The 25,331-nt window shown below is 39.6% G+C and overlaps 1 protein-coding gene across 3 annotated transcripts in view; it reads right to left on the bottom strand.

The window, feature by feature from the left end:
• Positions 1-25,254, bottom strand: part of UBR1 (ubiquitin protein ligase E3 component n-recognin 1) — a 184,606-nt gene extending 159,352 nt beyond the window's left edge. For all 3 annotated transcript variants that reach the window (XM_032622213.1, XM_032622215.1, XM_032622214.1), the window contains exon 1: positions 25,061-25,254. In XM_032622213.1, coding sequence (XP_032478104.1) covers positions 25,061-25,141 — 81 coding nt within the window. In that variant the 5' untranslated portion in view covers positions 25,142-25,254. The remainder of the gene's footprint in view (positions 1-25,060) is intronic.
• Between the last annotated feature and the right edge of the window lie 77 nt (positions 25,255-25,331).

The raw sequence follows: 25,331 nt of genomic DNA, 5'->3' as shown, positions 1-25,331 counted from the left end.
CCCCACATGCTGCAGAGCAACCAAGCCCGTGAGCCACAACTACTAAGCCTGCACTCTAGAGCCCGCACGCCACAACTACTGAGCCTGTATGCTGGAACTACTGAAGCGAGCCCTCCTACAGCCCATGCTCTGAAACAAGAGAAGCCACCACAATGAGAAGCCCGCACCCGACAAAGAAGAGTAGCCCCCGCTCACCGCAACTAGAGAAAGCCTGCACTCAGCAACGAAGACCCAACAGAGCCAAAAATTTAAAAAACAAATAATAATAAAAATTTTAATTAGGTATTATTGTAGAAATTAAATTAGCCTATCCTCTCAGAAGGACAATTTTGATAGTTATTAAAATTTTTAATTTATATAACCTTTGACTCAGAAATTCCCACTTCTAGGAATTTGTACCTCAGATAAACTCAAATATGTAAAAAATATATATACAAGTATTTTATTTACACCATTATTTATAATAATAAAAGACTGGACATGTGCCCACGTAAGGAGCCCACCTGCCGTAACTAAGGAGCCCCACTTGCAGCAACTAAGGAGCCCACGTGTGGCAACTAAGGAGCCCACCTGCCGCAACTAAGACCCAACACAACTAAATAATGTTTTAAATAATAAATAAAAATAAAATTTAAATTAAAAAAATAATAAATAAATAAGAGACTGGAAACAACCTAAATGCTCCATAAGAAGAGTTGAATAAGTCATGGTACATAAATTCAATGCAGCCATTATAAAAAAGGGGGGCAGATATCTATATGTACTGCTATGGAACATTCTTCAAGTTATATTTTTAAAGAAGAAAAAACAGGTGGGAGGAACCAAGATGGCTGAGTAGAAGGATGTGCTCTCACTCCCTCTTGCGAGAACACCAGAATCACAACTAGCTGCTGGACAATCATTGGCAGGAATACACTGGAACTCACCAAAAAAGACACCCCACATCCAAAGACAAAGGAGAAGCCACAATGAGATGGTAGGAGGGGCACAATCACAGTAAACTCAAATCCCATAACGGGGGGGGGGGGGGGGGGGTGTGGGGGGGGTGGGGGGTGGGTGACTCACAGACTGGAGAACACTTATACCACAGAAGTCCACCCACTGGAGTGAAGGTTCTGAGCCTCACGTCAGGCTTCCCAACCGGGGGTCCGGCAATGGGAGGAAGAATTCCTAGAGAATCAGACGTTGAAGCCTAAAGGGAATTGATTGCAGGACTTCGACAGGACTGGGGGAAACAGAGACTCCACTCTTGGAGGACACACACAAAGTAGTGTGCATATTGGGACCCAGGGGAGACTGAACCAGACCCACCTGCTACTGTTGGCGGGTCTCCTGCAGTGGCGGGGGGTGGCACTGTTTCACTGTGGAGACAAGGACACTGGCAGCATAAGTTCTGGGAAATACTCCTTAGCGTGAGCCCTCTCAGAGTCTGCCATTAGCCCCACCAAAGAGCCAGGTAGGCTCCAGTGTTGGGTTGCCTCAGGGCAAACAACCAACAGGGAGGGAACCCATCCCCACCCATTAACAGTCAAGTGGATTAAAGTTTTACTGACCTCTGCCCACCAGAGCAACAGTCAGCTCTATCCACCACCAGTCCCTCCCATCAAGCCTCTTAGATAGCCTCATCCACCAGAGGGCAGACAGCAGAAGCAAGAAGAACTACAATCCTGCAGCCTGTGGAACAAAAACCACATTCACAGAAATATAGACAAGATGAAAAGGCAAAGGGCTATATACCAGATAAAGGAACAAGACAAAACCCCAGAAAAACAACTAAATAAAGTGGAGATAGGCAACCTTCCAGAAAAAGAATTCAGAATAATGATAGTGAAGTTGATCCAAGACCTTGGAAAAAGAATGGAGGCAAAGATCGAGCAGATGTAAGAAATGTTTAACAAAAACCTAGAAGAATTAAAGAACAAACAAACAGAGATGAACAATACAATAACTGAAATGAAAACTACAGTTGAAGGAATCAATAGCAGAGTAACTGAGGCAGAAGAACGGATAAGTGACCTGGAAGACAGAATGGTGGAATTCACTGCTGCATAACAGAATAAAGAAAAAAGAATGAAAAGAAATGAAGACAGCCTAAGAGACCTCTGGGACAACATTAAATGCAACAACCTTCGCATTATGGGGGTCCCAGAAAGAGAAGAGAGGGAAAAAGGACCCAAGAAAATATTTGAAGAGATTATAGCCGAAAACTTCCCTAACATGGGAAAGGAAAGAGCCACCCAAGTCCAGGAAGCTCAGTGAGTCCCATACAGGATAAACCCAAGGAGAAACACATCGAGACACATAGTAATCAAATTGGCAAAAATTAAAGACAAAAAAAATTATTGAAAGCGGCAAGGGAAAAATGACAACATACAAGGGAACTCCCATAAGGTTAACAGCTGATTTCTCAGCAGAAACTCTACAAGCCAGAAGGGAGTGGCATGATATACTTAAAGTGATGAAAGGGAAGAACCTACAACCAAGATTACTCTACCTGGCAAGGATCTCATTCACATTCGATGGAGAAATCAAAAGCTTTACAGACAAGCAAAAGCTAAGAGAATTCAGCACCACCAAATCAGCTCTACAACAAATGCTAAAGGAACTTTTCTCTAAGTGGGAAACACAAGAGAAGAAAAGGACCTACAAAAACAAACTCAAAACAATTAAGAAAATGGTCATAAAACATAAATATCAATAATTAAATGTGAATGGATTAAATGCTCCAACCAAAAGACACAGGCTTGCTGAATGGATACAAAAATAAGACCCATATATATGCTGTCTACAAGAGACCTACTTCAGACCTAGGGACACATACAGACTGAAAGTGAGGGGATGGAAAAATATATTCCATGCAAATGGAAATCAAAAGAAAGCTGGAGTAGCTATATTCATATCAGATAAAATAGACTTTAAAATAAAGAATGTTACAAGAGACAAGGAAGGCCACTACATGATGATCAAAGGATCAATCCAAGAAGAAGATATAACAATTATAAATATATATGCACCCAACATAGGAGCACCACAATACATAAAGCAACTGCTAACAGCTATAAAAGAGGAAATTGACAGTAATGCAATAATAGTGAGGGACTTTAACACCTCACTTACACCAATGGACAGATCATCCAAAATGAAAACAAATAAGGAAACATAAGCTTTAAATGTCACAATAGACCAGATAGATTGAATTGATATTTATAGGATATTCCATCCAAAAACAGCAGATTACACTTTCTTCTCAAGTGTGCATGGAACATTCTCCAGGATAGATCACATCTTGGATCACAAATCAAGCCCCAGTAAATTTAAGAAAATTGAAATCATTTCAATCATCTTTTCTAACCACAACACTATGAGATTAGAAATGAATTACAGGGGAAAAAACGTAAAAAACACAAACACATCGAGGATAAACAATACATTACTAAATAACAAAGAGATCACTGAAGAAATCAAAGAGGAAATCAAAAAATACTGAGAGAGAAGTGACAATGAAAACACGACCCCAAAACCTGTGGGAGGCAGCAAAAGCAGTTCTAAGGGGAAGCATATAGCTATACAAGCCTACATCAAGAAACAAGAAAAATCTCAAGTAAACAATCTAAACTTACACCTAAATGAACTAGAGAAAGAAGAACAAACATACCCCAACTTACCAGAAGAAATCATAAAGATCAGAGCAGAAATAAATGAAATAGAAACAAAGAAAACAATAGCAAAGATCAATAAAACTAAAAGCTGGTTTTTTGAGAAGATAAACAAAATTGATAAACTTTTAGCCAGCCTCATCAAGAAAAAGAGGGAGAAGATTCAAATCAATAAAATTAGAAATGAAAAAGGAGAAGTTACAACAGACACCGCAGAAATACAAAGCATCCTAAGAGAACACTACAAACAACTATATGCCAAAAAAATGGACCAACTGGAAGAAATGGACAAACTCTTAGAAAGGTATAACCTTCCAAGACTGAACCAGGAAGAAACAGAAAATATGAACAGACCAATCACAAGTTATGAAATTGAAACTGTGATTTAAAATCTTCCAACAAATAATAGTCCAGGACCAAATGACTTCACTGGTGAATTCTATCAAACATTTAGAGAAGAGCTAACACCCATCCTTCTCAAATTCTTCCAAAATATTGCAGAGAAAGGAACACTCCAAAACTCATTCTATGAGGCCATCATCACCCTGATACCAAAACCAGACAAAGATATTACACAAAAAGAAAATTACAGACCAATATCACTGATGAATATAGATGCAAAAATCCTCAACAAAATACTAGCAAACAGAATCCAGCAACACATTAAAAGGATCATACACCACGATCAAGTGGGATTTATCCTAGGGAAGCAAGGATTCTTCAATATATGCAAATCAATCAATGTGATACAGCATATTAGCAAATTGAAGAATAAAAACCATATGATCATCTCAATAGATGCAGAAAAAGCCTGTGACAAAATTCAACACCCATTTATGATAAATACTCTCCAGAAAGTGGGCATAGAGGGAACCTACCTCAACATGATAAAGGCCATATACGACAAGCCCACAACAAACATCATTCTCAATGGTGAAAAACTGAAAGCATTTCCTCTAAGATCAGGAAGGAGACAAGGATGTCCACTCTCACCACTATTATTCAACATAACTTTGGAAGTCCTAGCCAAGGCAATCAAAGAAGAAAAAGAAATAAAAGGAATACAAATTGGAAAAGAAGTAGTAAAACTGTCACTGTTTGCAGATGACATGATAATGATAGTATACATAGAGAATCCTAAAAATGCCACCAGAAAACTACTAGAGCTGATCAATGAATTTGGTAAAGTTGCAGGATACAAAATTATTGCACAGAAATCTCTTGCATTCCTATACACTAATGATGAAAAATCTGAAAGAGAAATTATGGAAACACTCCCATTTACCATTGCAACAAAAAGAATAAAATACCTCGGAATAAACCTACCTAGGGAGACAAAAGACCTGTATGCAGAAAACCATAAGACACTGATGAAAGAAATTAAAGATGATACCAACAGATGGAAAGATAGATATACCATGTTCTTGGATTGGAAGAATCAATACTGTGAAAATGACTATACTACCCAAAGCAATCTACAGATTCAATGCAATCCCTATCAAATTACCAATGGCATTTTTTACGGAACTAGAACAAATCATCCTAAAATTTGTATGGAGACACAAAAGACCCCGAATAGCCAAAGCAGTCTTGAGGGAAAAAAATGGAGCTGGCGGAATCAGACTCCCTGACTTCAGACTAGACTACAAAGCTACAGTAATCAAGGCAATATGGTATTGACACAAAAACAGAAAGATAGATCAGTGGAACAAAACAGAAAGCCCAGAGATAAATCCACACACCTATGGTAAACTAATCTATGACAAAGGAGGCAAAGATATACAATGGAGAAAAGACAGTCTCTTCAATGAGTGGTGCTGGGAAAACTGGACAGCTACATGTAAAAGAATAAAATTACAACACTCCCTAACACCATACACAAAAATAAACTCAAAATGTATTCGAGACCTAGATGTAAGACCGGACACTATAAAACTCTCAGAGGGAAACATAGGAAGAACACTCTTTGACATAAATCACAGCAAGATCTTTTTTGATCCACCTCTTAGAGTAATGGAAATGAAAACAAAAATAAACAAATTGGACCTAATGAAACTTCAAAGCTTTTGCACAGCAAAGGAAACCATAAACAAGACGAACAGACAATCCTCAGAATGGGAGAAAATATTTGCAAATGAATCAACGGACAAAGGATTAATCTTCAAAATATATAAACAGCTCATGCAGCTCAATATTAAAGAAGCAAACAACCCAATCCAAAAATGGGCAGAAGACCTGAATAGACATTTCTCCAAAGAAGACATACAGATGGCTAAGAAGTACATGAAAAGCTGCTCAATGTCACTAATTACTAGAGAAATGCAAATCAAAACTACAGTGAGGTATCACCTCACACCAGTTAGAATGGGCATCATCAGAAAATCTACAAACAACAAATCCTGGGGAGGGTGCGAAGAAAAGGGAACCCTCTTGCACTGTTGTTGGGAATGCAAATTGATACAGCCACTATGGAGAACAGTATGGAGGTTCCTTAAAAAACTAAAAATAGAATTACCATACGATCCAGCAATCCCACTACTGGGCATATACCCAAAGAAAGCCATAATTTATAATGACACATGCACCCCAATGTTCATTGCAGCACTATTTACAATAGCCAGGTCATGGAAGCAACCTAAATGCCCATTAACAGACGAATGGATAAAGAAGTTGTGGTACATATATACAATGGAATATTACTCGGCCATAAAAAGGAACGAAATTGGGTCATTTGTTGAGACGTGGATGGATCTAGAGACTGTCATACAGAGTGAAGTCAGTCAGAAAGAGAAAAACAAATATCGTATATTAACGCATGTATGTGGAACCTAGAAAAATGGTACAGATGAACCAGTTTGCAGGGCAGAAGTTGAGTCACAGATGTAGAGAACAAACGTATGGACACCAAGGTGGGAAAACTGCGGTGGGGTGGGGATGTTGGTGTGCTCATTTGGGCGATTGGGATTGACATGTATACACTGATGTGCATAAAACTGATGACTAATAAGAACCTGTAGTATAAAACAAACAAACAAACAAAAAAAACAACTAATACTAAAAAAAAACACACAAAAAAACAAAAGGTACAGAACAGTAAGTACTGTATGCTACCATTTATAAAGGAAGAAGGGAAGAAAATGAAGAGGAGATATATATGTATATGCTTACGTTTGAGTAGAAAACCTCTGAAAGGATTCAAAATACATTGTTAACAGTGGAAAGACCCCTGTATTTATTTTTCACTACATACCCATTTTTACTATTTCAATTTTTACTATATAGATTATCTATTAGATCATTTTAAAGCTTTTGCCAACTACACATTTCATGTACAAAGTTATTCATATCAGGAAAAAAAACTGAATGTCCATCAATAGGGGAATAGTTTAAAGAAATGATGGAATCTATCATTTAGCCACACCTGCCCTACTGTGAAAATATATATATATATATATATATATATATATATTCCACTGTGTGCACAATGTTACTTGTAACTGTGAAAAAACGTCCACCTAAATGTCTATCAATAAAGATACATCTATACCATTCTATGCAGTCAGAATATCATAAAATACTGTAGCCCGAAAAAGCAAGTTTAAAATAATAAAATTTCATTTTTGTAAATTAAATGAAAACGTAAATTATATTTACTTTATGTATTTCTACAAATTTGAGTTTCCTAATTCAACATACACACTTGTATATAAATGTATAGATATATATATAGATGTTTCCTAAACATGGAGTTAAGTGTCTAGAAAGAGAAACATCAAACTGTTTACAGTGATTACATGGAGAAAAGGAATTGCGGAGAGGGTCTAAGAATTTTCACTTTTTACTTCAAACAATGTAATTCTGTTTGACCTTGTTTGACAAGTGTCAATACCTCTGCAATCAAGGGGCAGGGTGGGGGAGCCACTCAAAAAACTATAGGAATACACCCATTTAAAATGATGCCAGGGGCTTCCCTGGTGGCGCAGTGGTTGAGAATCTGCCTGCTAGTGCAGGGGACACAGGTTCGAGCCCTGCTCTGGGAGGATCCCACATGCCGCGGAGCAGCTAGGCCCGGGAGCCACAACTACTGAGCCTGCGCGTCTGGAGCCTATGCTCCGCAACAAGAGAGGCCGCGACAGTGAAAGGCCCGCGCACCGCGATGAAGAGTGGCCCCCGCTTGCCACAACTAGAGAAAGCCCTCGCACAGAAACGAAGACCCAACACAGACAAAAATAAATAACTTAATTAATAAAAACTTTAAAAAAAAAAAAAAAAACAAATAAAATGATGCCAAATACACAACACTGTTAAGCAACTATACTCCAATTAAAATCAATTTAAATTTTTTTAAAAATAAAATGATGCCAAATACTCTCAAAGTATCTCCCTTGAAGATACTTATTAACTACAAAGGGAAAAAGATAGTAAGTGTAAAGCAGAGAAACCCTGCAGATACCAACTTAATCAAATGATTAAGATAAATATCACCAGTAATAAGAAATATTGATATCAAGAATCCCTTAATATGATTCACTGAGAAGGATATGGTACCATTTTTGTGTTATTCTTGCCAAAAATGTATGCCCTCATTCCAAACTTAAGAAAACATCGGGGGGGACCTTGAAGATGGCGGAAGAGTAAGACGCAGAGATCGCCTTCCTCCCCACGGATACACCAGAAATACATCTACACGTGGAACAACTCCTACAGAACACCTACTGAAGGCTGGCAGAAGACCTCAGAGCTCCCAAAAGGCAAGAAACTCCTCACGTACCTGGGTAGGGCAAAAGAAAAAAAGAAAAAACACAGACAAAAGAATAAGGACGGCACCTGCACCAGTGGGAGGGAGCTGTGAAGGAGGAAAAGTTTCCAGACACTAGGAAGCCCCTCCGCAGGCGGAGACTGCGGGAGGCGGAGGGGTGAGCTTCGGGACCGCGGAGTAGTGCACAGCGATGGGTGCGGAGGGCAAAGTGGGGAGATTTCCGCACAGAGGATCGGTGCCGACCGGCACTCACCAGCCCGAGAGGCTTGTCTGCTCACCCGCCGGGGCGGGCGGGGCTGCGAGCTGAAGCTTGGGTTTCGGTTTTGGACTGAGCGCAGGGAGAGGACTGGGGTTGGCGGCTGGAACATAGCCTGAAGGGGTTAGTGCACCATGACTAGCCGGGAGGGAGTTCGGGGAAAAGCCTGCACCTGCCAAAGAGGCAAGAGACTTTTTCTTCCCTCTTCGTTTCCTGGTGCGCGAGGAGAGGGTTTTAAGAGCGCTGCTTAAAGGAACTCCAGAGACGGGCGTGAGCCGCGGCTAAAAGCGCGAACACCAGAGACTGGCGCGAGCCACGGCTAAAAGCGCGGACCCCAGAGACGGGCAGGAGACGCTAAGGCTGCTGCTGCCGCCACCAAGGGGCCTGTGTGCGAGCACAGGTCACTCTCCACACCCCTCTTCCGCGGAGCCTGTGCAGCCCACCACTGCCAGGTTCCCGGGATCCAGGGACAACTTCCCGGGAGAAAGCACGGCGGGCCTCAAGCTGGTGCAACGTCACGCCGCCTCTGACGCCGCAGGCCCGCCCCGCACGCAGTGCCCCTCCTTCCCCCCCACCCCCACCCCCGGCCTGAGTGAGCCGGAGCCCCCGAATCAGCGGCTCCTTTAACCCCGTCCTGTCTGAGCAAAACACAGACGCCCTGCAGCGACCTACACGCAGAGGCTGGGCCAAATCCAAAGCTGAGCTCCTGTGAGCTGTGAGAACAAAGAAGAGATAGAGAAATCTCTCCCAGCAGCCTCAGAAGCAGCGGATTAAAGCTCCACAATCAACTTGATATACCCTGCATCTGTGGAATACCTGAATAGACAAGGAATGATCCCAAACTGAAGAGGTGGAATTTAGGAGCGAGATCTATGATTATTTTCCCTTTTCCTCTTTTTGTGAATGTGTACGTGTATGCTTCTGTGTGAGATCTTGTCTGTATACTCTTGCTTCCACCATTTGTCCTACGGCTCTATCCGTCCATGGTTTTTTTTAAAAATTTTTTTTCTTAATAATTAATTTTAATTGTAATAACTTTATTATACTTTACCTTCGTTCTATCCTTCCTTCCTTCCTTCCCTCCTTTAGACAACGAATCACCCCAAATTGAGGAGGTGGTCTCTGAGAGCAAGATTTATGATTTTTCCCCCTTTACCTGTTTTTGTGAAGGTGTATGTGTATGCTTCTGTGTAAGATTTTCTCTGTATAGCTTTGCTTCCAACATTTGTCCTAAGGTTCTATCCGTCCCTTTTTTTTTTCTAAATATTTTTTAATTCAATAACTATATTATACTTTATTTTATTTTTACTGTATCTTCTTTCTTTCTGTCTTTTTTCCTTCTTTCCCTCCTTCCTTCCTTCCAACCTCCCTCCTTTCTTTCCTTCTTTGCTTCTTTCTTCCTTCCTTCCTTTCCTCCTTTCCTTCTTTCTTTCCTCATACTTCTACTCATTCTCTCTACTTTTTCTCCCTTTTATTCTGAGCCGTGTGGATGAAAGGCTCTTGGTGCTCCAGCCAGGAGTCAGGGCTCTGCCTCTGAGGTACGAGAGCCAACTTCAGGACACTGGTCAACAAGAGACCTCCCAGCTCCACATAATATTAAACGGCGGAAATCTCCCAGAGACCTCCATCTTAACACCAGCACCCAGCTTCACTCAACGACCAGCAAGCCACAGTGCTGGACAACCTATGCCAAACAACTAGCAATACAGGAACACAACCCCACCCATTAGCAGAGAGGCTGCCTAAAATCATAATAAGGCCACAGACACCCCAAAACACACCACCAGACGTGAACCTGCCCACTAGAGAGACAAGATCCAGCCTCATCCACCACAACACAGGCACTAGTCCCCTCCACCAGGAAGCCTACACAACCCACTGAAACAACCTTAGCCACTGGAGACAGACATGAAAAACAACGGGAACTACGAATGTGCAGCCTGCAAAAAGGAGACCCCAAACACAGTAAGATAAGCAAAATGAGAAGACAGAAAAACACACAGCAGATGAAGGAGCAAGATAAAAATGCACCAGACCTAACAAATGAAGAGGAAATAGGCAGTCTACCTGAAAAAGAATTCAGAATAATGATAGTAAGGATGATCCGAAATCTTGGAAGTAGAATGGACAAAATGCAAGAAACAGTTAACAAGGACCTAGAAGAAATAAAGATGAAACAAGCAACGATGAACAACGCAATAAATGAAATTAAAAGTACTCTAGATGGGATCAATAGCAGAATAACTGAGGCAGAAGAACAGATAAGTGACCTGGAAGATAAAATAGTGGAAATAACTACTGCAGAGCAGAATAAAGAAAAAAGAATGAAAAGAACTGAGGACAGTCTCAGAGACCTCTGGGACAACATTAAATGCACCAACATTCGAATTATAGGGGTTCCAGAAAAAGAAGAGAAAAAGAAAGTGACTGAGAAAATATTTGAAGAGATTATAGTTGAAAACTTCCCTAATATGGGAAAGGAAATAGTTAATCAAGTCCAGGAAGCACAGAGCGTCCCATACTGGATAAATCCAAGGAGAAATACGCCAAGACACATATTAATCAAACTGTCAAAAATTAAATACAAAGAAAGCATATTAAAAGCAGCAAAGGAAAAACAACAAATAACACACAAGGGAATCCCCATAAGGTTAACAGCTGATCTCTCAGCAGAAACCCTACAAGCCAGAAGGGAGTGGCAGGACATACTGAAAGTGATGAAGGAGAAAAACCTGCAACCAAGACTACTCTACCCAACAAGGATCTCATTCAGATTTGATGGAGAAATTAAAACCTTTACAGACAAGCAAAAGCTGAGAGAGTTCAGCACCACCAAACCAGCTTTACAACAAATGCTAAAGGAACTTCTCTAGACAAGAAACACAAGAGAAGGAAAAGACCTATAATAACGAACCCAAAACAATATAGAAAATGGGAATAGGAACATACATATCAATAATTACCTTAAATGTAAATGGACTAAATGCTCCCACCAAAAGACACAGATTGGCTGAATGGATACAAAAACAAGACCCTTATATATGCTGTCTACAAGAGACCCACTTCAGACCTAGAGACACATACAGACTGAAAGTAAGGGGATGGAAAAAGATATTCCATGCAAATGGAAACCAAAAGAAAGCTGGAGTAGCAATTCTCATATCAGACAGAATAGACTTTAAAATAAGGACTATTAAAAGAGACAAAGAAGGACACTACATAATGATCAAGGGATCGATCCAAGAAAACGATATAACAATTGTAAATATTTATGCACCCAACATAGGAGCACCTCAATACATAAGGCAAATACTAACAGCCATAAAAGGGGAAATTGACAGTAACACATTCATAGTAGGGGACTTTAACACCCCACTTTCACCCATGGACAGATCATCCAAAATGAAAATAAATAAGGAAACACAAGCTTTAAATGATACATTAAAAAAGATGGACTTAATTGATATTTATAGGACACTCCATCCAAAAACAACAGAATACACATTTTTCTCAAGTGCTCATGGAACATTCTCCAGGATAGATCATATCTTGGGTCACAAATCAAGCCTTGGTAAATTTAAGAAAATTGAAATTGTATCAAGTATCTTTTCCAACCACAACGCCATGAGACTAGATATCAATTACAGGAAAAGATCTGTAAAAAATACAAACACATGGAGGCTAAACAATACACTACTTAATAATGAAGTGATCACTGAAGAAACCAAAGAGGAAATTAAAAAATACCTAGAAACAAATGACAATGGAGACACAACGACCCAAAACCTATGGGACGCAGCAACTGCAGTTCTAAGGGGGAAGTTGATAGCAATACAAGCCCACCTTAAGAAGCAGGAAACATCTCGAATAAACAACCTAACCTTGCACCTCAAGCAATTAGAGAAAGAAGAACAAAAAAACCCCAAAGCTAGCAGAAGGAAAGAAATCATAAAAATCAGAGCAGAAATAAATGAAAAAGAAATGAAGGAAACGATAGCAAAGATCAATAAAACTAAAAGCTGGTTCTTTGAGAAGATAAACAAAATAGATAAACCACTAGCCAGACTCATCAAGAAAAAAAGGGAGAAGACTCAAATCAATAGAATTAGAAATGAAAAAGGAGAAGTAACAACTGACACTGCAGAAATAAAAAAAATCATGAGTGATTACTACAAGCAACTCTATGCCAATAAAATGGACAATCTGGAAGAAATGGACAAATTCTTAGAAATGCACAACCTGCCAAGACTGAATCAGGAAGAAATAGAAAATATGAACAGACCAATCACAAGCACTGAAATTGAAACTGTGATTAAAAATCTTCCAACAAACAAAAGCCCAGGACCAGATGGCTTCACAGGTGAATTCTATCAAACGTTTAGAGAAGAGCTAACACCTATCCTTCTCAAACTCTTCCAAAATATAGCAGAGGGAGGAACACTCCCAAATTCCTTCTACGAGGCCACCATCACCTTGATACCAAAACCAGACAAGGATGTCACAAAGAAAGAAAACTACAGGCCAATATCACTGATGAACATAGATGCAAAAATCCTCAACAAAATACTAGCAAACAGAATCCAACAGCACATTAAAAAGATCATACACCATGATCAAGTGGGGTTTATTCCAAGAATGCAAGGATTCATCAATATATGCAAATCTATCAATGTGATAAACCATATTAACAAATTGAAGGAGAAAAACCATATGATCATCTCAATAGATGCAGAGAAAGCTTTTGACAAAATTCAACACCCATTTATGATAAAAACCCTCCAGAAAGTAGGCATAGAGGGAACTTTCCTCAACATAATAAAGGCCATATATGACAAGCCCACAGCAAACATCATCCTCAATGGTGAAAAACTGAAAGCATTTCCACTAAGATCAGGAACAAGACAAGGTTGCCCACTCTCACCAGTCTTATTCAACATAGTTTTGGAAGTTTTAGCCACAGCAATCAGAGAAGAAAAGGAAATAAAAGGAATCCACATCGGAAAAGAAGAAGTAAAGCTGTCACTGTTTGCAGATGACATGATACTATACATAGAGAATCCTAAAGATGCTACCAGAAAACTAATAGAGCTAATCAATGAATTTGGTAAAGTAGCAGGATACAAAATTAATGCACAGAAATCTCTGGCATTCCTATATACTAATGATGAAAAATCTGAAAGTGAAATCAAGAAAACACTCCCATTTACCATTGCAACAAAAAGAATAAAATATCTAGGAATAAACCTACCTAAGGAGACGAAAGACCTGTATGCAGAAAATTATAAGACACTGATGAAAGAAATTAAAGATGATACAAATAGATGGAGAGATATACCATGTTCTTGGATGGGAAGAATCAACATTGTGAAAATGACTCTACTACCCAAAGCAATCTACAGATTCAATGCAATCCCTATCAAACTACCACTGGCATTTTTCACAGAACTAGAACAAAAAAATTCGCAATTTGTATGGAAACACAAAAGACCCCGAATAGCCAAAGCAATCTTGAGAACGAAAAAAGGAGCTGGAGGAATCAGGCTCCCTGACTTCAGACTATACTACAAAGCTACAGTAATCAAGACAGTATGGTACTGGCACAAAAACAGAAAGATAGATCAATGGAACAGGATAGAAAGCCCAGAGATAAACCCACGCACATATGGACACCTTATCTTTGATAAAGGTGGCAGGAATGTACAGTGGAGAAAGGACAGCCTCTTCAATAAATGGTGCTGGGAGAACTGGACAGCTACATGTAAAAGTATGAGATAAGATCACTCCCTAACACCATACACAAAAATAAGCTCAAAATGGATTAAAGACCTAAATGTAAGGCCAGAAACTATCAAACTCTTAGAGGAAAACATAGGCAGAACACTCTATGACATAAATCACAGCAAGATCCTTTCTGACCCACCTCCGAGAGTAATGGAAATAAAACCAAAAATAAACAAATGGGACCTAATGAAGCTTCAAAGCTTTTGCACAGCAAAGGAAACCATAATCAAGACCAAAAGACAACGCTCAGAATGGGAGAAAATATTTGCAAATGAAGCAACTGACAAAGGATTAATCTCCAAAATTTACAAGCAGCTCATGCAGCTCAACAACAAAAAAACAAACAACCCAATCCAAAAATGGGCAGACCTAAATAGACATTTCTCCAAAGAAGATATACAGAATGCCAACAAACATATGAAAGAATTCTCAACATCATTAAGCATTAGAGAAATGCAAATCAAAACTACAATGAGATATCATCTCACACCAGTCAGAATGGCCATCATCAAAAAATCTAGAAACAATAAATGCTGGAGAGGGTGTGGAGAAAAGGGAACACTCTTGCACTGCTGGTGGGAATGTGAATTGGTTCAGCCACTATGGAGAACAGTATGGAGGTTCCTTAGAAAACTACAAATAGAATTACCATATGACCCAGCAATCCCACTACTGGGCATATACCCTGAGAAAACCAAAATTCAAAAAGAGTCATGTACCAAAATGTTCATTGCAGCTCTATTTACAATAGCCCAGAGATGGAAACAACCTAAACGCCCATCATCGGATGAATGGATAAAGATGTGGCACATATATACAATGGAATATTACTCAGCATTAAAAAGAAATGAAATTGAGCTATTTGTAATGAGATGGATAGACCTAGAGTCTGTCATACAGAGTGAAGTAAGTCAGAAAGAGAAAGACAAATACCGTATGCTAACACATATATATGGAATTTAAGGGGAAAAAAATGTCATGAAGAACCTAGGGGTAAGACAGGAATAAAGACGCAGACCTACTGGAGAACGGACTTGAGGATATGGGGAGGGGGAAGGGTGAGCTTTGACAGGGCGAGAGAGAGTCATGGACATATACACACTAACAAACGTAGTAAGGTAGATAGCTAGGAGGAAGCAGCTGCAAGGCACAGGGATATTAGCTCAGTGATTTGTGACAGCCTGGAGGGGTGGGATAGGGAGAGTGGGAGGGAGGGAGACGCAAGAGGGAAGACATATGGGAACATATGTATATGTATAACTGATTCACTTTGTTATAAAGCAGAAACTAACACACCATTGTAAAGCAATTATACCCCAATAAAGATGTTAAAAAAAAGAAAACATCAAACCCAAATTAAGGAACATGACACAAAGTTACTGTTCAATATTCTTGAGTAGTCATGTCAAGGTCATGAAAAACAAGGAAAGACCAAGACACTTACAAACTGGAAGGAGACTATGGAGAAAGTGAGACATTGTTACATACTAGAAGAGACAAACAGGTGGGATGTCAGGTGGGATCCTCAATAGGATCCTGGAACAGAAGAAGGATATTAGTAGGAAAACTGGTAAAATTTGAATAAGGTCTGTCGTTTAGTTAGTAGCAATATTAATTTCTGGTCCCTAATAATTGTTCTACATTTATGTGAGATGTTAGCATTAGGGGATGCAGGAGTGAGGGATATAAGAGAACTGTCTGTGTTATTTTTCTAAGTTTTCTAAAAGTCTAAAATGAGTTCAAAATAAGAAGTTAGAAAAAAAGAGCTGATAGCTGAAGATGTCTATTTCCATCTAATGGAAAGGCATTGAAGATACACAGTACATTAAAGTAGGTTACAAAGCAGTGTGTATAAAATCTCATTTTGGTTAAGTGTTATATATATTAACATGGGGAAAAAGTTAGATGGAATATATACCAAAATGTTAACAGTAGTGGGTAGTGGGATTTTAGCATATTTCATGGAATTTGTATGTCTGCTTACCTAATATGAATAATATCCTTACAGTGATTCCATATTTTGGGAGTAATTTTTTAACTGTAAAATTTTTAATATTTTACTAAAATCTTTTTTTAAAAAATGAACTAAACCTTCCAATATTCTAACTCCAACTTTTCTAGGATACTCACAAACCAACAACTTGTGTTCTCTGCATACCTGGCAACAACTATAACTAGCAGATTTAATGTTCTATGGTGTACCTAAAGTTCTTTTCTTCAAACAGCACTAAAGAAAAAAAAAAATCCTGTATATTCAGTCCTATACACCAAACAAAAACCTTTTTCTGTCCTTCCTAATTATGGAAGGCACAGAACTAGTTTCTGTTCTAGTTTTCAAGAATATTTTCAAGAACATGAGAAACTTGAGAATCACCAAAAACCTAAGGGATCTATTCTGGTTCAAGTCCTTCATTTAAAACTGAGTGACAAGGAAAAAGTAAACTGGCTTGTTCAAGACTGAATACTATCAGGGTCAGGAATAGAACTTAGGTATCCTGACTCCCAGAGTTCAGTGTTCATTCTACTTAACCAAATATAAATACATTATTCTTTTAAATTTACCCATAAGACTTGTTCAATTTCACTTTAATAGTGAAACAAAACAAAAAACAAAGCTTTGCCTTCTTTTTAATTTTTCCCTCTAAATGAATACCACTAAATATTCTTAAATTATATCCCTGTCATTACATGTCTCAGTCTGAGGAACTGATATTTTAAAATGTTATCTTTACATAATTGGATGATTTGGACAGAATGTCTGGGTGTTGATGCCATCAATGCCCTCTCCACTGACCTTACCACTAGCTCTCTATCCTTCCACCTCCCCCCACCTTAGTTGTTCCTTAAGGTCGATTTAGCTCAAAGCCCACCTCCATGAACACTTCACTGACCCATTTAAGAAAATTTCTCTCCCCTGTAACTCCAATGCAGCACTTACTAAAGAAGGTACTCATTCAGCACCTGTACCTTTGCCAGATAACATTAGTTACCTTTAAATGTGTACATCGAGCCTCTTCAACCAGATTTTCAGCTCCTTGAGGGAAGGAACTTTCCTTCCAAATCCTTGTATTCACACAAGCCTATCTCAAGTACTTAACAAAAGGTCTCAGTTATTGTTGAAAGTTATAGACTTCTTGCTAAAGAGAACAAAGCAAATAATAACATTAAGCCTTCTAAAACTGTTTACGAAATTCTTACAGGAGATAAAGTACAATTACGCTGTTTCACAAAAATTTTTTCCTAGATGACTGCTGCAAGTATGAAAAATTTTTTTTCAACTAAGATTTCTGGGGTTTTTTTCTAGATAAGAAAAACTATACAGGATGTATTCTACTGGGTGACATGTTCAGGAATTTCTGGTGACTGGAGTAGGTTTGATTCTTTGGTTGGTTGCTTTTAGTATTTTCTCCAATTTGAGACATGATTAAATTAAGAAATTTTTATTTTCATTTTCAGGGAAAAAAGCTTTTTTCAACATCTGGAGTTAAGGGAAGACTTTCCCAATTGACTGTCCTGTAAAAACAAATTCTCACAACATTTAAATCCCCAAACATTCCAAACATTTTCCTCATCCCCATGGAGATTAAAAAATATGTTTTCAACTCTGACCCAGGGACTGGGATGACTGGTAACATCAGTCCGAAAACAGAACTTAAAGTACACTAGGTTCCTTTTGTTCAAATCACAATTTACCCTTCCTTAGATAACTGATGGACATCTATGGAGGGCCTGTAATTCTGTTTCTAATTCCCCTGTTTTAAAGGTATAACAAAATCTGGAGGTGGCAGAACTGCTCAAAGCAAGTACTGGACTAGTAATTGTAGCACCTCTAGGCACCAAGAAATCTTTTGGTTATACTAAATTTTCTTGTAATACTATTTGACAGGTTTATGAAGTTTAACAACAAGCAAACAACAAAAACCCTAGTGCACCCACTTATCCCATAGGGAAACCCTGTCTAAAACATATCTGATAATCAGCTCCCTAAGCCTGTCTGAACACATCCACTCAGCCAACTTCCATTCTTACAGCTCATAATTAAACCAAAATCTACTTTCCTGTAACTTTTATCCTATGCTGCCTGAAATAATCCAATACAAATTATTCTGCTCTTTCACCCAACAACCTATCAAATAAATGAAGCTAAATATTATGTCTCTCATTAGTTTCTTTATTCCATGGCTAAACAGGAATGTAGAAACTAAAGAAATCTGTTCATTCCTAGAAATGAAACTTAGCCATCCCTAATGACATGGTATCCAGCCCACTCTCCATGTTACATAGAACATGCACTCTCTCTCGTACATAGAACATGCACAATATGTCTCTGTACATAGGAGTGGGACTGCTTATTACCTTCCTTATCCAGGACACTAAACTGCTTTAAAAGTTCACTTTTTTGTTTGTTTGGCAGCCACATCACATTATGACTTAGTGAGTTTGCAGAAAACTAAAACCCTCAAATCATTCACATAAAAGACCTAGTCCTACACACAAATACCCAGTCCTAGACATAGTCTTTACTTTCATGGCAATTAAATTTCACCTTGTTAGTTTTGATGCAAAATTTAGCCTAAGGAGATTTTATGTGTGTGTCCTATAACATATCGGTCCTATGTCTGTTAAGCCTTGTGTTGTTTCGTACATAAGTCTACTATGTCCTCATGGCATTGATAAAATTAGCCAGAATCAAATATAGAGTAGTGTGACAAATAAGGCCCCTCTCTCTTCTTTCCTGTTGAGATAATATACATATATTCATGCTGTCAGAATTTAGTTTTCGAAAGCATACCATCCCTTCTAAGCCTTTCTCTTCCTTTTCTGCTCTGACCATAGGCTCATGCTCCAATTTTCTAAGCTCTCCTTGAAGTCTCTGGATGAATGAAATTTGGTTTCCTACACTATGGGGTACATATCTCATATTCTCTTTCTACTGTATTGAATAAATATTTCCAATACAACTAAAATTCTTTCTTAGATTGCAAGGCAGAGTATGTATATATAAAAACATAAATGCATAAATTTACAGATTTTCCCCCCTGTGGCTAAAGTCATTTCTAGCTTATCCAACAATACCAAAAGTTCAAAGGACTTTTAAAAGGTAGTCTATAAAGACACATTAAGTGGTTATAGCCCCACTCCTCCAAACAAGTCAAACAGACTTCGTTCTGAAGAATAGCATTACGTAAACTATTAGAAGGAGAATTACATTCAAGTGATCAAAAACAAACTCCATTCTGGACAGGGCCTGTGTCATTCCTGGATAGCAAGTAGGCACTTATGGAAGCACAATAACTCTTCTGGGGTCTTTCAATAGCATTATTTAGTAGAGCGTATTTCCATAAGCACTTAGCTTACTACAGGGTGTAACAACATTAAAAAAAAAAAGCTGTACCAAATGCTTTAAAAAAACAAACTCATGAAATAACTTTTGTTTCTTCAACAGGAGGCATGTGAGCCAGAATATCTTAGAAGAACACATAGGAGTTCACAGAAATCACTCAGGACTAAAGAGGTCTTAATAGTTTGTTTTAAGCCATCTGAGTTAAAAGCTTAAAGAAAATTGTTTCACAGAACACAACATATGATTAACACCTTCAAAGAAATCTGAGGTAACCCTCAAAGCCAGCACACACGAAGAAAGGACGGGCAGGATACTGCATTGGTTCATCCTGCATCACTGATTTATATACATATCTACCCAGACAGACACTCTATGCAGTACTGAGGACAAAAACCTTTTTATTTGCAAGACAATGTCTGTTATTAAACATAAGCAGTCAGTCTCAAGCACCAGCTCATCTAGATAAATTACTAGTAGGACTGAAGCTGTCACTCTTTTTTAATTTTTATTTTTTATTTTAATTAATTTATTTATTTTTGGCTGTGTTGGGTCTTCGTTTCTGTGCGAGGGCTTTCTCTAGTTGCGGCAAGCGGGGGCCACTCTTCATCACGGTGCGCGGGCCTCTCACTGTCGCGGCCTCTCTTGTTGCAGAGGACAGGCTCCAGACGCGCAGGCTCAGTAGTTGTGTCTCGTGGGCCTAGTTGCTCCACAGCACGTGGGATCTTCCCAGACCAGGGCTTGAACCCGTGTCCCCTGCATTGGCAGGCAGATTCTCAACCACAGCGCCACCAGGGAAGCCCGAAGCTGTCACTCTTGACTTGCAGTTTTAAAACTTAACTTCATCGGACTCTACAGAATTTGGTACTGAAAATCAGAATTTTCCCTAGCTGCCTACAATAGAAATTAGGAGATGCTGATGAAAAAGTAACTGTCACTAGGTTCTGCTATGGAATCCGCCTGCCAATGCAGGGGACATGGGTTCAATCCCGGGTCCAGGAAGATCCCATGTGCCGCGGAGCAACTAAGCCCGTGTGCCACAACTACTGAGCCCGCGTGCCACAACTACTGCAGCCCGCGTGCCTAGAACCCGTGCTCCTCAATAAGAGAAGCCACCACAACGAGAAGCCTGCACACCGCAACCAAGAGTAGCCCCCACTCACTGCAACTACAGAAAGCCTGCACACAGCAACAAAGACCCAATGCAGCCAAAAATAAACAAATAAATTTATTTATTTTTTAAAAAGAGGGACTTTGGTTTTCATCCTCGTTTTCTCACTCTAAGTATGTTCTTACTACAGAAAGCTGTGCTCTGGCCTAAAATAAGAGATACAGATTTCTAAGGAAAATCACGTCCACTGAAAATAGCATATAACTTCTCATTCCTTCCTCTATATCTCAATATTTTAAAGTCCACTATAAAAAGACTATGTTATCTCTTAAAGATCCCCTATACGCATGAGATTGTAGATAATTTTTCCTTGACATGATCAGGAAGTGATCATGATCAAGTCAGACATGATCCTTGCCTTCACAGAACTTACATTCTGGTAGGAGAAACAGACATTTAAATAAATAAAGACAATACAGTAATCACAGATTGTAATAAGTGCAGTGGAGGAAATTAACAGGGTGCTTTGACAGAGAATGGTAAAAGGAACCCATCTTTTAGACAAGGTAAGTATCAAGAAAAAACAGAGGAAAAACACTCTATGAAAAAGAACAGCAAGCAAAGGCACAGGCCCTGAAGTAAGACAGAGCTTGGACTTATTTTGGAAGCTAGGGTGGCTAAAAGTGAATGAAGAGAAAGTAACAGAAAATGAGGGGAGATGGAGGGGCTGGATCAGGCCAGATCTTGAAGAAAATGCAATGAGTTTAGATTTTTTTCCAAGTAGATGGGAAACCACTGAAGGATTTAGGCAAGAGATGGACATGATCTGATTTAGTCTTACAAAGATTTCTCTGGCTGCTCCGTGGAGAATGGACTGGAAGAGGGCAAAAACAGAAGCTAAGAGACCAGTTAAAAGGCCACTGCAGTTGCCTAGGCAACAGATGGTGGCTAGGACTAAAGAGATGGAGTGGAGACAGACAGAATTGTTTGTATTCAAGAGCTATTATGGAAGTGTCATCTACTGAGACAGGGATAACAAAACTTGATGTCTCCCTTCTTTGCCCTCCCAAAACCTGATCTTTCCTCTCAGTATATGACACAGCCACAAGCATGAATACTTAAGTCAAAAACTGGGGATCCAGATGTCATCTGTTTCTTCCCTTTTCCCTCATGCCTAAACCATAAACAAATCTTTCTACTTCTACCATACTTCCAAAATCTCTCCCCAATCCATCCACTTCTCTTCATCTCCAGTGATATCGCTTTAGTACAAGCCACCAGCAACTATGGCTTGGTTACTGTAGTAGCTTCCTAATTAATTCTCCGTTTGAAACACTTTTCAGACATCCAAGTGGATATGTCAAGCAGGCAGACGGACCTGTGACTGTGGAGCTCAAAAGTGAGATGACCCTGAGATACAAATTTGGGAACTGAACGAATACAGATGGTATTTAAAGCCACAGAACTGGATGAAATCACATGGGCAGAGGATGTAGACAGGGAAAAGAAAAGAGTTTAGTACCATACCAGGAGGCATCTTTTGAGATGGACTTACTAAAGAAAATCCAGTTAATGAAGACAGAAGGCAGAAGTTCTGTCAGACCACTCCACATACTATGAGTTCCCAATTTTTCTCACTCTTCACCTCCCTAGACCCAATAAACTGCCCTCTCCTAGAAACTACACCCTATGACACTGCACTACTCTCACCTCCTACCTGCTTGGCTGCTCCCTTTCTAGCTCCTTCCTCCACTGTCTATCCCTGAAATTCAATCATTCCTGTCTTCCTCGCTTCTCCCTCTCTTCCTCCCTCCCTCTCTGTGTGACTGTCTCTTTCTCTCTGTGTATGTATAAACACACACACAAACACAGACTTTCCTCCTCAAAGATCTTATCCATCCCCACAACCTCAACTGTCAACTCTATACTGAGAACTTCTAAATGTCTCTGGCTAAATCTTACTCTGTGGCCCACAGACCAGGACTTCATTTGCAGTGCATGCTTGTGAAAATGCAAATTCTCAGACCCCACCCTAGACCTACAGAATCAACTCCCCTAATTATTCTTAAGCAATGGCTCTTCTAATAAATGTCCAAGAATTCATACCTATAACTTCACTCTAATTGCATGTTATGTGATGTCAGGAATTTGAGAGACTTCATGCCTGCTGATTGCAACATGACAGTAAAAAAAAGACCTGGGCTCTAAGAAGGAAGTTTGATTTAAGAATAACAGAAACTATATAATACCCAGGGACAAGACTCTAATGGAATTGGTAAGATTTCTTAGACCTCTGTAACTGTTCCATATTTACTATTTTGTTTTTCCCTGCCTCCCAATGGTGATTTAAGATTCAAATCATTCAAATGTTAAAGAATCTCTGAGCTCACTTCGCTTAATCGCTTAATCGAGAAGAAGAAGTAAACTGGAAAAGCCAGTGTCTTACTCCATTGTCAGGATAAAATTGAAGGTGGTATTTTTAAAAAGAATAGGAAACTAGGAAGATGTCTAGAGTCCTAAAATAGAGACAGCCAAGCCAAAAAAGTGATCAGGAGGCTCACCAGTCACAGGTCTTCATTCACTTACATCACCCTATCTTGTATTAAAATTTGAGCACTTGTCCTACCTGTGTCTCTAGAGTGTGAGTTACCTGAGGCTTTTACACTTCTCTTGTCATCTACCTACTATCTTGCAAAACCCAAAACCTTGCCCAAAGAAATCTAATATTGAAGAGTTTGCAACATAATTCTAGCTGAATTCCTGTACCATTATCTCCAATCCCAAATAAGTAAGATCCAGATTGATGAGGTTTTTTGGTACCACCTGGAAGGAATTAATATATCAAAGCTTTAAATACACACTAGTCATCTTTAGCAATACAAAATTACGATAACACTTCTGACCACAGCACAGTTTCTCCACTACTTAGAAGATGTAAGACGCACAGCTTTACATTAAGACCAGATGTTTCAGCTGCTTCTAAAGTTTCCCTATCTTCCCATTTCTTATCATCTCAAACACATGCTTTCCCCTTCAATACGGTGAAATGAGGTTGAACTGCTACTTGGGGTAGAGGATGGTTGCAAGCACTGCCCTAGTTGATGGCCAAACCCTTAGTCTAACTCCTTCCCCACCTGATTTCTGTCTCCCAGCCGGTCTCTTCAGTCCCTGAGGTGGACTCTTTCCTGGAGCTCACTCTGTTCTCTCATAAAACAATGCTCAAGTGCCTGCAGGATTAAAATACTTCAAAAATGATTTTATTAAAACTACAAACCAAAGAAACTTCAGAAAGAGGTGTAATCCCACACCTTTCTATATGCACCAATAAAGATAAATTAATAAAACTCTTCACAGCATGCAGTGACCAATATTTGAATATTTTCTATATACCTCCCCACTAGGTGCCTGGGGACATCCAGAACATTCCCTAATGTTGCCCCCCTACCTCTTATCCTCCTCAGTCAGCTTTCTCCCTGTAGTCAGACTATTGACTCAAATTTACTATCTCTGCCTTCCCTTTTTTTTTTTTTTTTTTTTGGTTTTCAAAATACAAGGGCAAAGTATAGATTCCGATATTAATTAATGGTATCGCTCTGACTTGAAATGTCTGAAAGTCTGTTCTTCACTTGTAAAAAGCAACGACAGATGATGGGTTTCTCCACGGAGGATTAGGCCTGGGTTCTCAAGATGCTACAACGAAGGACTACGACTCCTACACCCTATATCTTGACGTGAGTTGACAGAGGCAGCATTCCCTGTCACTATGAAGCCCCACCCAGCCAGCTATGCAATACCACACTAGGTGCTGCGTGCTGGACGCCTATCGTCTAGGAGGGGTTAACACTACGTCTGTCGGAAAATGGCTCTTCCTCCAAACCCCTACACCAGACCATCTAATAACATTACCAGTTCTTTCTATTTCAGGATAGAGACAAGCTTGAACTCGTCACGGCTAATAAATGACAGTCATTATACACCGGAGACTTGGCCGGCAGGAATGTGGGTGATGACTAACTTTATTCTGTGGCTTCCTTTCTGATCAATCCATACGACTCCCGCTCCCCAGAGCCACCGTAAGGGGTGAAGCCCCACATCCTCCTGAACGCGGTAGGGGAGGACTCGGGGGGACAAAAGCAACTAGCCTACACGGACTTACAGAGGCCAGTCGTTGTGGAGTCTGAGGCAACTCCGTGCTGACTTCCATCCTCTCTGCGTCCCCAGCCTCCTCCTCCGCCATCTTGAGGGAAACTGACACCCGCAGATCCAGACGCCCCACCGGAGGCGAGTGGGACCCTGTGGCCGGTCCCAGAGACGAAGGGCGACAGTTTTACGACGGCCCCTGAAGTCGGGTTTGACGCAGAATCAAACAGCGGTTTCCGGTCCGCTTCCGGAAGCAGGCGTCACGGCCGGTGCGGCTGTTTCTTCCA

Source organism: Phocoena sinus, chromosome 2, assembly GCF_008692025.1.
Source record: "Phocoena sinus isolate mPhoSin1 chromosome 2, mPhoSin1.pri, whole genome shotgun sequence".
In the NCBI taxonomy this organism is placed as follows: domain Eukaryota; kingdom Metazoa; phylum Chordata; class Mammalia; order Artiodactyla; family Phocoenidae; genus Phocoena; species Phocoena sinus.
Note: the sequence above shows the minus strand (reverse complement) of the source record. Positions and strands in the feature narration are given on the sequence as shown.